The 17331-nt window shown below is 40.3% G+C and overlaps 1 protein-coding gene across 1 annotated transcript in view; it reads right to left on the bottom strand.

The window, feature by feature from the left end:
- slc44a1b (solute carrier family 44 member 1b) overlaps positions 1–17331 on the bottom strand; it is a 106540-nt gene that overhangs the window by 7599 nt on the left and 81610 nt on the right. Inside the window, exons 11-14 of the mRNA XM_060915109.1 lie at positions 13539–13695; positions 6324–6407; positions 2554–2691; positions 2132–2368 (exon numbers count right to left, since the gene is read on the bottom strand). Coding sequence (XP_060771092.1) covers positions 2132–2368; positions 2554–2691; positions 6324–6407; positions 13539–13695 — 616 coding nt within the window. The remainder of the gene's footprint in view (positions 1–2131; positions 2369–2553; positions 2692–6323; positions 6408–13538; positions 13696–17331) is intronic.

The following is a 17331-nucleotide window of genomic DNA, read 5'->3' as shown; positions in this document are numbered from 1 at the left end:
CTGTCGAAAGGTATCAGTCAGGAGAAGGGGACAAAAACATTTCCACAGCATTAGATATACCACGGAGCACAGTGAAGACCGTCATCACGAAGTGGAGAAAATATGGGGGAACAGTGACATTACCGAGAACTGGACGTCCCTCCAAAATTGATGAAAAGACAAGACGAAAACTGGTCTGTGAGGCTGCCAAGAGGCCTACAGCAACACTGAAGGAGCTGCAGGGATTTCTGGCAAGTACTGGTTGTGTCCTACATGTGACAACAATCTCCCGTATTCTCTACATGTCTGGACTATGGGGTAGGGTCAAAGAAAAACATCCAGGCCCAGCTAAATTTTGCAAAAAAAAAAAAAATTTAAACTCTCCCAAAAGCATGTGGGAAAATGTGTTATGGACTGATGAAACCAAGGTTGAACTTTTTGCCACAATTCCAAAAGGTATGTTTGGCACAAAAACAACACTGCACATCACCAAAAGAACACCTTACCCATGGTGAAGCATGGTGGTGGCAGCATCGTTTTGGGATTGTTTTTCTTCAGCTGGAACAGGGGCTTTAGTCAAGGTGGAGGGAATTATGAACAGTTCTAAATACCAGTCAATTTTAGCCCAAAACCTTCAGGTATCTGCTAGAAAGATGAAGATGAAGAGGAATTTCATCTTTCAGCGTGACAATGACCCCAAAAAAGTTTTGGAATGGCCCAGCCAGAGCCCAGACCTAAATCCAATTGAAAATCTGTGGGGTGACCTGAAGAGGGCTGTGCACAAGAGATGCCCTCACAATCTGACAGATTTGGAGCGCTTTTGCAAGGAAGAGTGCGCAAATACTGCCAAGTCTAGATGTGGCAGGCTGATCGACTCCGACCCAAAAAGACTGAATCCTGTAATTAAATCAAAAGGTGCTTCAACAAAGTATTAGTTTAAGGGTGTGCACACTTATGCAACCAGCTTATTATCTCATCTCATTATCTGTAGCTGCTTTATCCTGTTCTACAGGGTCGCAGGCAAGCTGGAGCCTATCCCAGCTGACTACGGGCAAAGGGGGGGTACATCCTGGACAAGTCGCCAGGTCATCACAGGGCTGACACATAGACACAGACAACCATTCACACTCACATTCACACCTACGGTCAATTTAGAGTCACCAGTTAACCTAACCTGCATGTCTTTGGACTGTGGGGGAAACCGGAGCACCCGGAGGAAACCCACACGGACACGGGGAGAACATGCAAACTCCACACAGAAAGACCCTCGCCAGCCACGGGGCTTGAACCCGGACCTTCTTGCTGTGAGGCGACAGTGTTAACCACTACGCCACCATGCTGCCCCGGCTTATTATACGTTTTTAATTTTTTATGTTTCCCCCTGAACAGATTTGTTTGTTTTTCAATTGAATTGTACAGGTTATAGGTCACATTAAAGGTGGGAAAATCGTGGTCTCATTTTTTTTACATCAGAAAAACCTGTCATTTTAACAGGGTGTGTACACTTTTTACATTCACTATACAAGTTAAGATCTCATCTCATTATCTCTAGCCGCTTTATCCTTCTACAGGGTCACAGGCAAGCTGGAGCCTATCCCAGCTGACTACGGGCGAAAGGCGGGGTACACCCTGGACAAGTCGCCAGGTCATCACAGGGCTGACACATAGACACAGACAACCATTCACACTCACACCTACGGTCAATTTAGAGTCACCAGTTAACCTAACCTGCATGTCTTTGGACTGTGGGGGAAACCGGAGCACCCGGAGGAAACCCACGCGGACAACATGCAAACTCCACACAGAAAGGCCCTCGCCGGCCCCGGGGCTCGAACCCAGGACCTTCTTGCTGTGAGGCGACAGCACTAACCACTACACCACCGTGCCGCCCACAAGTTAAGATTAAAAAGAATTAATTACATGGTTATTTTTGGAGACCCCAGCAGAGATATTCTGCCCCGTGCACAGCGCATGTTCTGTGTGCACTATATGGAGTGCCAACTCTATAAATAATCCTTTTGTGAATAATCAGGACAGTTTGTATTGAAATACTGTAGAAATATGGCTTTATTTTGGAGCTCAGGAAAGCAGTGTTTAAGTCACACTGCTAAATATAACTACTGATGATGACAGCATTCCGTAAAAGTCTTACCATTAGGGCTTTGTCCATGTAGAACTCCTTGCCAGGTGTGCCGTCGTTGTATTTGGTGTCGATGGCGAAGCAGAGAAACAGCACATCCACCACGATCTCAAAGATGGACAGGAAGCAGTGGGCCACCAGAAAGGCGAACAGGCACACGATGATGAGCGGCAGCACCCACTCCGTGTAGTCCCTCTGATAGTTCAGCGCCAGCACCCCCGCAAACGCTGTACATGTCATAATCAGGACCTACACACAAATGCACACACACACTATTTATTTATTTATTTATTTATTTATTTATTTATCATAGAACAAATCAACCTTCATACGTAAACAAATAAATTACATTTGTAACGCAAATCTCTGAGGTTATATTTAAGTCCAGTTTAAGGTGAGCTGTGTCATAATATGAAGATCCCAGTGGCCTTTACCTTGCCCAGGAAAAGCACAAAGTCTCCCACGGTGTTGATGGCTGCCACCCTCAGAGCGTTTTCCACCAGGATCACAAATGCATCACGTGCCGACGTGCAGAAACTGGTGCTGTTGATGGCTGTCGCTGCGTATGCATTCTGAAACCGAGGTGTACAGAGAGAGAAAAAAAAAAAGCCTTAAACTCAAACTCTAAACAAAAGTCATATGGATTCTTTAGTATAAGGCTGTTCAGTTTACAGAAAATAACTAATACAGTGGTGCGTGAAAGTTTGTGAACCCTTTAGAATTTTCTACATTTCTGCATAAATATGACCTAAAACATCATCAGATTTTCACACAAGTCCTAAAAGTAGATAAAGAGAACCCAGTTAAACAAATGAGACAAAAATATTGTACTTGGTCATTTATTTATTGAGGAAAATTATCCAATATTCCATATCTGTGAGTGGCAAAAGTATGTGAACCTTTAGGATTAGCAGTTAATTTGAAGGTGAAATTAGAGTCAGGTGTTTTCAATCAATGGGATGACAATCAGGTGTGAGTGGGCACCCTGTTTTATTTAAAGAACAGGGATCTATCAAAGTCTGATCTTCACAACACGTGTTTGTGGAAGTGTATCATGGCATGAACAAAGGAGATTTCTGAGGACCTCAGAAAAAGCGTTGTTGATGCTCATCAGGCTGGAAAAGGTTACAAAACCATCTCTAAAGAGTTTGGACTCCACCCATCCACAGTCAGACAGATTGTGTACAAATGGAGGAAATTCAAGACCATTGTTACCCTCCCCAGGAGTGGTCGACCAACAAAGATCACTCCAAGAGCAAGGCGTGTAATAGTCGGCGAGGTCACAAAGGACCCCAGGGTGACTAGAGGAACTGAAGGCCTCTCTCACATTGGCTAATGTTAATGTTCATGAGTCCACCATCAGGAGAACACTGAACAACAGTGGTGTGCATGGCAGGGTTGCAAGGAGAAAGCCACTGCTCTCCAAAAAGAACACTGCTGCTCATCTGCAGTTTGCTAAAGATCATGTGGACAAGCCAGAAGGCTATTGGAAAAATGTTTTGTGGACGGATGAGTCCAAAATAGAACTTTTTGGTTTAAATGAGAAGCGTTATGTTTGGAGAAAGGAAAACACTGCATTCCAGCATAAGAACCTTATCCCATCTGTGAAACATGGTGGTGGTAGTATCATGGTTTGGGCCTGTTTTGCTGCATCTGGGCCAGGACGGCTTGCCATCATTGATGGAACAATGAATTCTGAATTATACCAGCAAATTCTAAAGGAAAATGTCAGGACATCTGTCCATGAACTGAATCTCAAGAGAAGGTGGGTCATGCAGCAAGACAACGACCCTAAGCACACAAGTCGTTCTACCAAAGAATGGTTAAAGAAGAATAAAGTTAATGTTTTGGAATGGCCAAGTCAAAGTCCTGACCTTAATCCAATCGAAATGTTGTGGAAGGACCTGAAGTGAGCAGTTCATGTGAGGAAACCCACCAACATCCCAGAGTTGAAGCTGTTCTGTACGGAGGAATGGGCTAAAATTCCTCGAAGCCGGTGTGCAGGACTGATCAACAGTTACCGGAAACGTTTAGTTGCAGTTATTGCTGCACAAGGGGGTCACACCAGATACTGAAAGCAAAGGTTCACATACTTTTGCCCCTCACAGATATGTAATATTAGATCATTTTCCTCAATAAATAAATGACCAAGTATGATGTTTTTGTCTCATTTGTTTAACCGGGTTCTCTTTATCTACTTTTAGGACTTGTGTGAAAATCTGATGATGTTTTAGGTCATATTTATGCAGAAATGTAGAAAATTCTAAAGGGTTCACAAACTTTCAAGCACCACTGTATGCATAAACATTTTATAATAAGCTCAATGCCAGACAAAAAAAAACCCAACAAATTAATCACATACACCAATAGCACTGCCTTATTATACATACAGGACACTTTTTTGACGGAATAAAAATGCATTCTATTCCGGTTTCATTCATTTGGTTTGATAGCATGCAATATTGTTAGCATATCGCTTATACATGTATTGCGTTACTCTACCCAATGGAGAATGAGCGTTGAATATGGTTTACGATATTGCATGGTTGTCAAGAAAACATGACATCACACGTCGGAGATGTAAAACTTCCGCACTAGCGAGCAACTGGGACAATTTGTAAACAAATATGGTTGCCAGGTTTGCTTCATTAAATACGGAAGATTTTGAGAGAATTTTGAAAGAGAAAGACACGTTAGACACCTGAAATAAATGTATATGCATAATAATAATAATAATAATAATAATATTGGCTGGCTTTTTTTCATGGTATAGATATATTCCATTCAGCTAGCATGATACTGAATGAGTCTTCGACTCATTCAGTATCATGCTAGCTGAATGGAATATGTTTGATACACCATGAAAAAAAGCCAGCCAATATTATTTAAATGTCCAAAGGGTGTTCATCTGAATGAAGGTATTCAGTTGTTGGATATGAGGCATGTGGAGTACTTGTGAAGAACAGCACTGACATTGAGATAAAACTAGTCAGAAATAAAATGGAACAAAAAATATGGCCAAAAAAAAAAAACACCTGTCAAAAGAAGTCGCACAAATTTGCTAGTATGTCACATTGAAGAAGTACGATAAACTTGTGAGATCATTCGGAACAGTACGTGAAAGACCAAAATATGCATCCACAAACTCTATCTGAATTGTGCACCAGTCAGTAGAAAGAGTGGGCTAGTATCAATGCCCATACTTAATACAGTACATGCAAATAAAACTGAAAGGAATTTAATTAAAACAGACAGGAATTTTGGAACGCACACACTGGTGCCGATCGTACTGACAGATACAATTATGATTATGGTTATGATCTCTAAATTATTATTTTTAACAAAAGACTATCCTATAGTTATTTTTAATTATTCTATCCACATTCACTGGATATAAAGCAATCGCACACTCTGATTGGCCACTCTGCTACTAGTCTATCAGCTCATATACTGTGAGTAGAGCGTGTTGCTGAAGCAACCGAGGATGAAATAAAAACTCTACTCGAAAACAAAATCCCAAAAATTGTTTTCAAGTATCTAAAAGAAACAGAAATAGCTAAAAGAATATAGTTTTTTGTTTGTTTGTTTGTTTGTTTGTTTGTTTGTTTGTTTTTTCCCTCCAGTATCTCCTGTTCCACATTTCAACCCAGTCGGTAGCAGTAATGCACCTTTAAGTTGGTTTACCAACCGCCAAAAACCTTAACGAAGAAGAACCCCCCTCAAAATAAAAAAAGCAACAAAATATGGAATAAACATATTTGATGGTAAGAATGTATCTTTTTTATTTTTCAAGAATTATTATTATTATGATAGCATTTTTCACAAATTGCTACTGTAATTTCGCCGGTTTGTTTACATTCTAAGCGGAGATGATTTTGTCGGATGTTTTGTATAAAGTTTTTGTTTATCAAATTTGCAAAAAATAAAAATAAAAACGCTCCGTTTCTCGAAATCCAGTGAATGTGGATAGAATAAAACAGTTATTCCACTCAATCTCGTCGTACATGGCTCATAACCAACTCAGTGCTACGTGCCTCATCGGCTATCAGCTCATGTACGACTCGATTTCCTGGAATAACTGTTAAATATCACTCTACTGTCCAACCAAGCCTGAGATTGCAGTAGGAATTCATTCAAAACACACATTTCTTGTTGAATGAACACTATCCATGTTGTAGCAGTGGTAGATATTTCATCAGAGTACCTGATTTAGATAATTGAGGCACTTCTCCAGACACCACAGGCAACAAATACACGTCTTTAGCATACAGCGTGCGCATGCGTTCTCCTAGAGAGGAAACAGAGACTGAGTAGAAATCACAAAGTTCAAACTCACACTTCCTTTCACCATCCTTTAGAAGTAATAAATATTCACATAAAGCAACAGTCAAAAATTTGTACACCCCTACTCATTCATAGGTTTTTCTGTATTGTGACTATTTTCTACATTGTAGAACAAAACTGAAGACATCAAAACTATGAAATAACGTATGGAACATGTATGGAATTATGTGGCAAACAAAAAAGTGTTAAAAACAAAAAAATGTTTCATATTTTAGATTCTTCAAAGTAGCCAGCGTTTACCTTGATGACGCTTTGTACACTATTAGCATTATCTTAATCAGCTTCATGAGGTCGTCACCTGGAATGCTTTTCAATTAACAGGTGCCTCATCAAAAGTTAATTAGTGCAATTTCTTGCCTTATTAATACGTTTAAGATCAAACAGTAAAGAGTAAATAATAAAAATACAGTAAATAGCCCTATTCCACAACTGTAGTAATCCATATTATGTCAAGAACCGCTTGACTAAGTAAAGAGAAACGACATCCATCATTACTTTAAGACATGAAGTGTTTTTTCATTAATAAAAATAAAGAAAAATAGCCTCAGTGAGGCTGTAGCTCCTACCACCCACTGTTGTGTGCGAGTTTGAAATTTCAGATGCCCATAAAATCATAAATATGACAGGTGGCGCCACCATCTTGACAACTTTAACGCACCTCCAGCTGGGAAACATTGTATGTGAGTTTGATTGAAATCCGATCAATCCTGTAGATGGAGTAGCGATTTTTGTAAATTGTGGACTGACGACGATTAGGGCTGCAACGATTCACTGACACCGATTCGATTCAATTCACGATTCAGACCCTTCGATTCGATTCTGCAACTAAATATAAAGGACAAACAAACCTCAGATTTTAAACTTTAATTAACAAAATCCCATTGAAATTTGTTTGGAAAGAACTTTCCAAATGCTGACTAGGGAACAGGATATGTAAGTGCAAAATGCTTAAAACAAAACAAAATATATAAAATAAGTCAAAATAAGGATATTTTGGCAACTTGAACTGATGAATTCCTGAGCACAGAGCAGTGAGTATCAGTCACTCTCACTCACAAACACCTTCCTCTTCAAAAAGAGTTATTTAATCACTCACTCACTATCCGTTTTGAGTCAGTTGACACGTCAGACGTGTGTATAACTAGCAGGCTTCAGCAGAGCTCTCCATTCAGCACGGTCTTGAGTTGCCTCCTCTGCGATATTCCATAGCTTCAAGTCAGCACAGACAGATTCTTTCCAGCTTTTTCGAGGTTGGCCACGGTTGTTCGCTCCTTCAACTTCCAAGGTAGTACATCTGTTGAGCCAAGAATTACTGCGCTGGACATGTCTAAACCAATGAAGACGATTGCATCTGAGGACAGTGTCAAGGCGACGGAAGAGAAGAAGAGAAGACGTGCTAATTCGTGTTCCCCTTTTGACATTGCATATCCATAAAAGCATGGCTCTTTCATTACACTCAAGCCATTTTTGGTCATCTCTTTGGAGTGCCCAACAATCAGAACCGTATAACATGGTGCTACGCACAAAACTGCTGTATAGTTGACCACGGGTATGAAGTGAAGTGAGAGCTTTGTAGGTTAACAATGGCAGCAGCTCTCTAAACTTTCCCCAAGCAGAACGAGTTCTGATAATATTTATGCATATTCATAACAGTTCAATCAGTACTGTTAGTACACTAGTACAAGGAACAGTAGTAACTCAGCAACATGTAAAACTGTTTTGTAACTTTGGCTCTAAACTCTAACTGATAACAGGTAAAGTAAATCACATCGGTCAGTTTTAACTGTCCCCGCGTACCTGGTTTTACTACTTTCGTAACACTTTCAGTTTTCAATTCGGCAACACTTACTTCGTTTACATCCATATTGTGTTTTCGCTTTAAATGATTTGCAAGGTTTGTAGTTGACCCTCCCTTGTACTTCACATCAACATAACATGTGCAGCACGTTGCAGTGTCCTTCGTGTCTTCTCGAAACCCAAAATGTAGCCAAACTTTCGATTTAAGATGAGACGAAGGATCTTTAAGCTTGGCTTCCGCCATTTTGTTGCCCAGCGATGGCGTTGCCATGTAAAGTGTTGGCTACTCTGACTGGACAAGAGCAAGGACCCAAACCAATCAAATTATATGTTTTATTTAGAAGCAAAGCTGTGCTCTATTCCGGCCGATCGCTTTCTCACATCGATTTAACAACGTAAGTGTAATGGTTAGAGACAGAGTGAAAGGCTTGGTCATTCAGGAGAGACTCGAAGTAGAACTGCTGCTCCTCCACATCGAAAGGAGTCAGTTGAGGTGGTTTGGGCACCTTGTTAGGATGCCCCCTGGACGCCTCCCAAGGGAGGTTTTCTGGGCATGCCCCACCGGGAGCAGACCCCAGGGCAGACCCAGGACACGCTGGAGAGATTACATCTCTCGGCTGGCCTGGGAACGCCTCGGTATTCCCCTGGAAGAACTGGTGGAGGTGGCCGGGGAGAGGGAAATCTAGGCTGCTCTGCTTATGCTGCTACCCATCCCCGCAACCCAGACCCAGATAAGCGTAGAAGATGGACGGATGGTGTAATGGTTACGCGATAAAAGTGCATTTATAAATCAGTAAAAATTGAAATTAAAAATGTCGCTGAATCGAACTGAAAATACAGCTACATGGATCGATAATTGGTATGGCAGGTATGAACTTGATTTTTGGTGCACCGTGGTAAATCGTTGCAGCCCTAACGATGACAACGGACTGATGACGGACGGATGACGTGTGATCGCATAAGCTCATCCGGCCTGGCCTGCGGCTGGATGAGCTAAAAATCACTGAATTAGAAGGTGTGTCCAAACTTTTGACTGGTGTCTGTATGATGGCATTCCATATGTCAGTCTGTGGCATATTCTAGTGGACTATTTGGAATTGAGTTACAGATGCATTCTGAGTAAATACAGACTTAAGCATAATTCAGACATTTGCACAAGAGCTGTGCGCATGGGGTGGAGCTTGAGTAGAAGAGGTGTGTCTCAGTTCTGCCTGATTCTGACCTTAAACTTAAACCTATTTATCAGCTCGAGTGAGGAGCAGTATTTAAGTCTAGCGCTACTGTCTGACAGTCTGATGCAACCACAATGTTTATACAATGTCATGCCATGTATGTTTTGGGCTGTGAACACATTCAGAAAAATATGGGATGCTATTTGGAGCCATTGTTACATTAAAAAAATATATATGACGCTATTATTTAATTCATTCATTTTACCAGATGCCGGAAAATGACTTTTTTGACCTATTTTTCTCCTCATATTCGACACTGAATTTATTTGTGATGTTACACTCCACAGCAGTGCTTAATGGTTCATATGAAAGTAGACACTCAGGGATTTAAGAATTCGCAGAGCTTTTTTTAAAATAAGTATTTCTTTTTTATGTAGCCTGCTATATTTAAATGCTATCATTTTATTGTGGCAGTTGTATGCAGTGTTTTTCTAACAAAAACGCTTCAGTTGTGCTGTCTGTCACCCATCCCCTTTCCCATCGCCCTACTCACCAGCAGCTAAACACAGAGTCATGATACTTTACATACAGAAACCCAACAGTGTCCTGACTAATCTTATAACAAACTTGCAGCGATAAAATCATTTATTTGTTCAGTTCTGACTACTTCAGTCGTTTCCGACTATGCCAAGTGAAGATTGTCATTCATCTGTGATTGAGGGGCGGGAATGTCGTCTCTTGAGTTTGTCCAAGTTATTCTGGTAGTCATGTCTGATCCCTTGATGGAGACAAGCACGCCTTCTATGCCTGTCATGAGTAGTACTGGTCCAGTTGGTGGGTTCTATCTTGAAGTCCTTCAGATCGCACTTCAGCACATCCTTATACCGAAGACGTGGGTGCCCTATAGGACGGGTACCCTCCTTCAGGACACTGTGCAGTACACCATGAGGGATCCTGGTCTTTGGCATGACCTGCCCACTGGAGACAAGTATATTTAGTCTTCTTGGGCAAATGTGAGTACATTCCAAGAGCACACCCATACAAGGAATGTTTTGGTGACTGGTAGCACTTTATTGGTCAGGAGCTGCCTGACTTAAGCAGGTGGTAGCTACCATGAGGTTAAACAACCTCTCCCACTGCTGAAAGCGGTCCCTGGCGCCCAACACCTGTCACTGCTGGCCAGACTTATCACCGGTAACCACCACAAACAGGGTTTGGTTTCCACAGTGTTATTTGAGGCTGCAGTTTACCTCTGCGGTTGGCGGGGGTCGGCTAGACGATTTGATGATCTCTAAGCCAAGACAGTTTAAGCTTCCTTGCGTGGTCCTTAACACTTATCGAGAGCTTCTCTCTTCCCCAGCTCATCTAAACCAGCGGAGAGGAGGGGCCAGTACGTCTGAGGTTCACTGGGGATGCAGGAGTTGCCGCAAGAGTCAGCAGCGCTGAGTTAGAATGCTTTCATGGGACTCCAGCTCCATTTGGTAGATGGGCCGTTGACTCCTTGTAATCAACAGAGTTCTTCCGCCCTTAAGTAGACAGGTCTTGTTTTTGTCCTGCCAGGGTGTCCACCCACCCGCCTCACACCTAGGTGTGGCGTTGCCGGTTTAGTCGCCAGCATTTCAACCATGGTAGTATCGAATTTACATGGTTACTGATAGCAGGTCCAAAACCTGACCTGACTCTAGATTTTGACCTGACTCTAAATTAATTTGTTATACTGATTGAAAATGTATGCTAAGTCGATTAATGTATGATAAGTCAAACACCATTGTACTGCTACAAACGGTTAAAGTCTACTGAAAGAACTTTTTCACATGAAGGACATGTTAGTCAGATACACTGCTTATCCGGAGGATCAAATTTTTATGGATAAAGTTATAAATCAATTAAAAGTGAGCTGCAAATATAGCAGATGAGTGTTTGGACAGCTTATCTTTCAAAACATGCTTTCTTTGTTGGCATTAAAAATAGTGAATTTAAAGTGTTATAAAATAAGTATATCCCATGCAGTGGCATGTATCTAACATGTATCTCATAGTTTCATTACGTTGGCACACAATTAACTCAGCACATGATATAAAGAAAATAAAATGCAAAATAAAAGGATGTGCTGGGTCAGGTCTTTTTTATTTTATAAACTGCTGTATAATGAGGGTTGAAGCCATAATTAATGTGATCATAAAAAGTCTAAAGTCCTTCCCTTGCCATTCTCCGTTTCCATAGCCCTTGGCCTCTCACCTCTACAGCTAGGGTTACAGTGGGGGTCTAGTCCTCTGGTAACCATGAGAGTTTGACTCCCCACTCGCATCTGTATTGCAGTGTGCCTTACCAGACGGCAAAAGGTACCATTTTTACAATGGTCTTTGGTATGACCCAACTGTGAGAAGAACTCGCGATCTCCTGATCGAGAGGTGGACACGCTAACCACTAGACCAGCTCGCGGTAAATGTGATCATAGGTAATAGATTAATGATAACTAGGACTATTCACACAGTAATATACTGACAATAGACGAGACTCCTAGTAAATCTTCTCATTCAAATATCATTGTATTAATCTTTTTTATTTTTATATTTGTCTTTTGCTTTTATGTGGCATCATATTACATGATCTCCTTTTTCACCTCTAAACACTGTTTCAGATTCTTCTACTGACAAAAATTCTGGCAACCTCAGGATAGTGAACTACACAGAGGTAATTTTCATAAAACTGAACAGGCAGTAGAGTAACAGCACAGTGAATACAAAGAACTTCCCCTCCTTAAACACTGACTATTTTTTAGCTTGATGTCTCTGAATACGGCCCCATTTCTAAAACATGTTTAACACTTTGATGCAAAACATATGCACACCCCTTCTAATGCACAACATGGGTCAAAAATGACCCGCATTCATTTTCCAGGTTATTTCATGCTGACTGAGTTTTTCTTTGCTCTATCTTTTGAAATCAATTTATTTTATGATTGAATATTCCAAGTATTCTTTAAATATCTTGTTTTTAATTACCACAAATCATTAATTTAATTTTTTCTTTCCTACTTTATGAACAAAAATACTTTTTATATTACTACACATGGGTCATCCAAGTGTGATTTAAAATTAAATGTCTTAATACTATAATAATAATAATTTGTTTCAAGTAATTACTTTAGCAGTGAATGGGGCCAGTTATTTATTTATTAACTATGTAGTTAGCTAAGCCAACTACAATAAAATTAGCTAACTAAAGTAGAATATGTCAACAGCTCGGTAGCTAATAGTAATTACTTGTAACTTTCTGACAAGTAACCTACTCACTCTCAAGGTAACCTAAACATAATCCATTTTTTTCTAAGGTAATGTTAGAACAATTGAAAAACATTACTTACATGTATGAGATGGGCAAAGGGCGCTGTGCTGAGCTGCGAAATGTCTGACACAAGCACAATTCACAGTTCCCACCAAACGCTGGAGTAAATGCATGCGGGTCGTTTCTGACCCATGTGTGTAAACTTGATGTAGAATTACAAAAGCTGTGCTTGTTCATAACTTAAGAAAGGAAAAATAAAAATGAAGATTTGTGCTAAACAAAAACAAGATATTTACTGCATATTTGGAAAAGTAAATGACGAAATGAATTTATTTCAAAAGTATATCATAGAAACACTCAGCCATACATGAAATAACCTGGAAAATGAATGCAGGTCGTTTTTGACCCATGTTGTCCATTAGAAGGGTAGTGATACAAAAACGGTTTTTATTCAAAAATTAAGAAAGGAAAAAATAAAATAAGGATGTATGATGATCAAAAACAAGTTAATTGAAGAATACCTTGAATACTGAATGATGGAATTAATTTATTGCAAAGATATAGAAGATAAAATCTCAGCCGGGTCACTTTTGACCCATGTTTTGCATCAAAGGGTTAAAAATACTGCCTTATTTTAAAAGTTAATGATAAATGCATTTGGATGTAAAATGAGTGTTATACAATGCAAAAATATATCAAAGAGAAAAAGTGTCCACAGATGAAATGTACATTCTACAAGATCTGTAGAGTCGAGGTGTATAATTTAGTATCCAGAATACATTCTGTAGACAGCTGAGTGCAGGCTGCTGTGGACTGACCTTTCCTTTGAGCTGATTACGGATGTAGATGAGGATGAGACGAGGGATCTTGACCAGGGTGATAATGAAGGAGCCCTTGGCCACGGTGCCCAGGTGGTAACGGATCAAACGAAACACTGATGACAGGATGGGTGTCAAAGGGAGCTTGTTCTTGTCCCTACAAAGAATTGAAGTGTTACTGAATTGCAGATTAATTTATTCAGGTTATTAAATCCTGCCTCTCACTGAAGACGGTAGTTTGATATTTTTTTTTGAAACATTAAACAAATATTCTGAAACTAAGAGCTCACCAAGGAAATGCAACACAATCCACAGCAAGTACCTGGCTGTAAGTTAGTTTGAATCTTAAAGTTCCAGAAAGAGTCTACGAAAATAAACGACACACTTTGAACCAGAATTTATAATAAACCTTAAGGATGTTGAATTTTTTATTGTTAGTTTTTTATTGTCACACTGCTGACTGCATTTAAGACTAACAGCATCATGATCATGATGCTGTTACACATCATCACATTGTACACATTGTGACACAAACACAAAAATAAGACATAAGCAGTTAGCCATGGGCTAATGATTAGAGAAGCAGCTTTGGGACCAAAAGGGTGCTGGTTTGATTCCCTGTAGTGCCCTTGAGCAAGGCACCTAACCCCCAACTGCTCCCCAGGCTGCTCTGGGTATGTTGTATATCACTCTGGATAAGAGCATCCATGATGTCATCCTGATGCCCTGTGTCTGGTCGGAGTCTCATCACGTCTCTCCTGTGGAGGACGGACCCATATGGACAGTTGAAAGTCATACCTGGAGGACGCTCTGGACACTTACAGTAATGCTTTTATGGCTGAGGACTACAGCTTACTTGCTAACTTTAGGACTGAAGTTGTCATAAACAGTTTTGCACTCAAGTTTCCATCAATGAAGAGTTATGACATCAATGAAATGACATTCATGTTAAAACTGTTAAAAATGTTATAGTCACATTATCTGTTATCAACCAAATGAGGATGGGTTCCCTTTTGAGTCTGGTTCCTCTCGAGGTTTCTTCCTCATGTTGTCTGAGGGAGTTTTTCCTTGCCACCGTTGCCACAGGCTTGCTCATTGGTGATAGATTAGGGATAAAATTAGCTCATGTTTAAAGTCATTAAAATTCTGCTACTTTGCGACAATGTCTACTGTTAAAAGCGCTATACAAATAAACTTGACTTGACTTGAAGAGCGTCTGCTAAATGCCTGGAATGTAATGTAATATAAGATCATGATATACTTGGTTCATTTGTGTCCAATCAAATCATCTCCTGTCATTAACTATGAAATCAAGCAATAGATTTCACATCAATATGTTAATACTAGAATAAACAGGTGGCTTACAGAAAATTATTTTTTTTTTTACTTCATGTGTGCTTTAGTGAAAATTCCCTCTCGTGTGAACTTCTTATTTCCACAATTGTCTAACTTTTGAGAGTCTGAAATTAAGTTTTGTTAAAGTCTGTTAATCCGACATAATGTTCTGTGTTTTAACCCTTCAACTGAGTGAGTTCGTAGCAACTGAATGGTTTGCTATTATTATCTCCACCAACTGTGTTGCAGGAGGTTATGTTTTCGCCTCTGTTTGTTTCTTTATTTGTCTGTTTATATGTCTTCTCCCAATGTAACTCCAAAAGTACTGGACAGATTTTGATGAAATTTTAAAGAAAGGTGGACCATGGGCCAAGGAACAATTAATTAGATTTTGATGCAAATCCAGATATGTATATGGATCCAAGATTTTTTTTTGTCTATTCCCAATGTAACTCAAAAAGCAGTGAACGGATTTTGATGAAATTTGGTGTACAGCTTTAGGACTGTCCTAGATTCAAGTGATTTGATTTTAATGTTGAAAATTAGCCTGGGCCCGCCCATCCTAAGCGTGACGCAACACGAGGGCCTGTTGCGAGCTTAGTCTGGCCAGGCAAGCTATCTACAGCTCTTCCAAGCTCCCGAAAAATCGGGAGCCAATCAACTTTGAGCATCTCCAACGGCCCTGGGTAGAGGCGTGTTCAAGGCAGTGACGTAGTAGAACTGCGACCGGAAGCCATAGATTGTTTACAGACTCTATGCCGGAAGCGCTTCATTCACTAGAAACATTACGAACATGGAGCAAGTTCTCATTGAAAACGGAGCAAAGAGCAGCCCTGGAGGTATTTATTGAAAGGAAGGACGTTTTCGCCTTGCTCCCGACCGACTTCGGTAAGAGTTTAATCTACCAGTTAGCCCCGTCGCGTCACATACGTCAGAGGAAAGAGTGAGGTGATTGGTTTAAGCTTCGTCACAGCCTTTTCTGGCTTCGACCAGTAGCAAACTGAGGCATTTCAGGGAGGCGGGTCAACCACGCACTTTGGGAAACGGTTGGGCTTAATATCTTTGCCAGACCAAATGCTCACAGAGCTTTGAAGTCGCGTTAGCCAGACTAGTTGAAAATACAGTGGTGCTTGAAAGTTTGTGAACCCTTTAGAATTTTCTATATTTCTGCATAAATATGAACTAAAACATCATCAGATTTTCACACAAGTCCTAAAAGTAGATAAATTGCCCTTACAGAAAAAAAACACATGAATTTCCCATGTATTTCACGTGATCACGTTACCACGTGTGATCACGTTACCACGTGTTACCATGTAGAGCACATGTGGAAAACATGTTATCACATGTGTAAAACATTCCCACATGTGATTCACATAAAATTGGGCCAAAACCACATGTTTCCCATTTGCAAATAACATGTTTCCCATGTGCAAAACACATTTTCCACATATTTTACATGTGAGAAATCACATGTGAAGTTCATGTGGTTTTTCTGTAAGGGTGAACCCAGTTAAAGAAATGAGACAAAATATTATACTTGGACATTTATTTATTGAGGAAAATGATCCAAGATTACATATCTGTGAGTGGCAAAAGTATGTGAACCTTTGTTTTCAGTATCTGGTGTGACCCCCTTGTGCAGCAATAACTGCAGCTAAACATTTCCAGTAACTGTCAATCAGTCCTGCACACCAGCTTGGAGGAATTTTAGCCCATTCTTCAGTACAGAACAGCTTCAACTCTGGGATGTTGGTGGGCTTCCTCAGATGAACTGCTCACTTCAGGTCCTTCCACAACATTTCGATTGGATTAAGGTCAGGACTTTGACTTAGCCATTCCAAAACATTAACTTTATTCTTCTTTAACCATTCTTTGGTAGAACGACTTGTGTACTTAGCATCGTTGTCTTGCTGCATGACCCACCTTCTCTTGAGATTCAGTTCATGGACAGATGTCCTGACATTTTCCTTTAGAATTCGCTGGTATAATTCAAAATTCATTGTTCCATCAATGATGGCAAGCCGTCCTGGCCCAGATGCAGCAAAACAGACCCAAACCATGATACTACCACCACCATGTTTCACAGATGGAATAAGGTTCTTATGCTGGAATGCAGTGTTTTCCTTTCTCCAAACATAACACTTCTCATTTCAACCAAAAGCTTTATTTTGGTCTCATCCATCCACAAAACATTTTTTCAATAGCCTTCTGGCTTGTCCACGTGATCTTTAGCAAACTGCAGACGAGCAGCAATGTTCTTTTTGGAGAGCAGTGGCTTTCTCCTTGCAACCCTGCCATGCACACCATTGTTGTTCAGTGTTCTCCTGATGGTGGACTCATGAACATTAACATTAGCCAATGTGAGAGAGGCCTTCAGTTGCTTAGAAGTTACCCTGGGGTCCTTTGTGACCTCGCCGACTGTTACACGCCTTGCTCTTGGAGTGATCTTTGTTGG

Source organism: Neoarius graeffei, chromosome 2 (assembly GCF_027579695.1).
Source record: "Neoarius graeffei isolate fNeoGra1 chromosome 2, fNeoGra1.pri, whole genome shotgun sequence".
NCBI classification, from domain to species: domain Eukaryota; kingdom Metazoa; phylum Chordata; class Actinopteri; order Siluriformes; family Ariidae; genus Neoarius; species Neoarius graeffei.
This window is presented reverse-complemented; position numbering and strand designations above follow the sequence as displayed.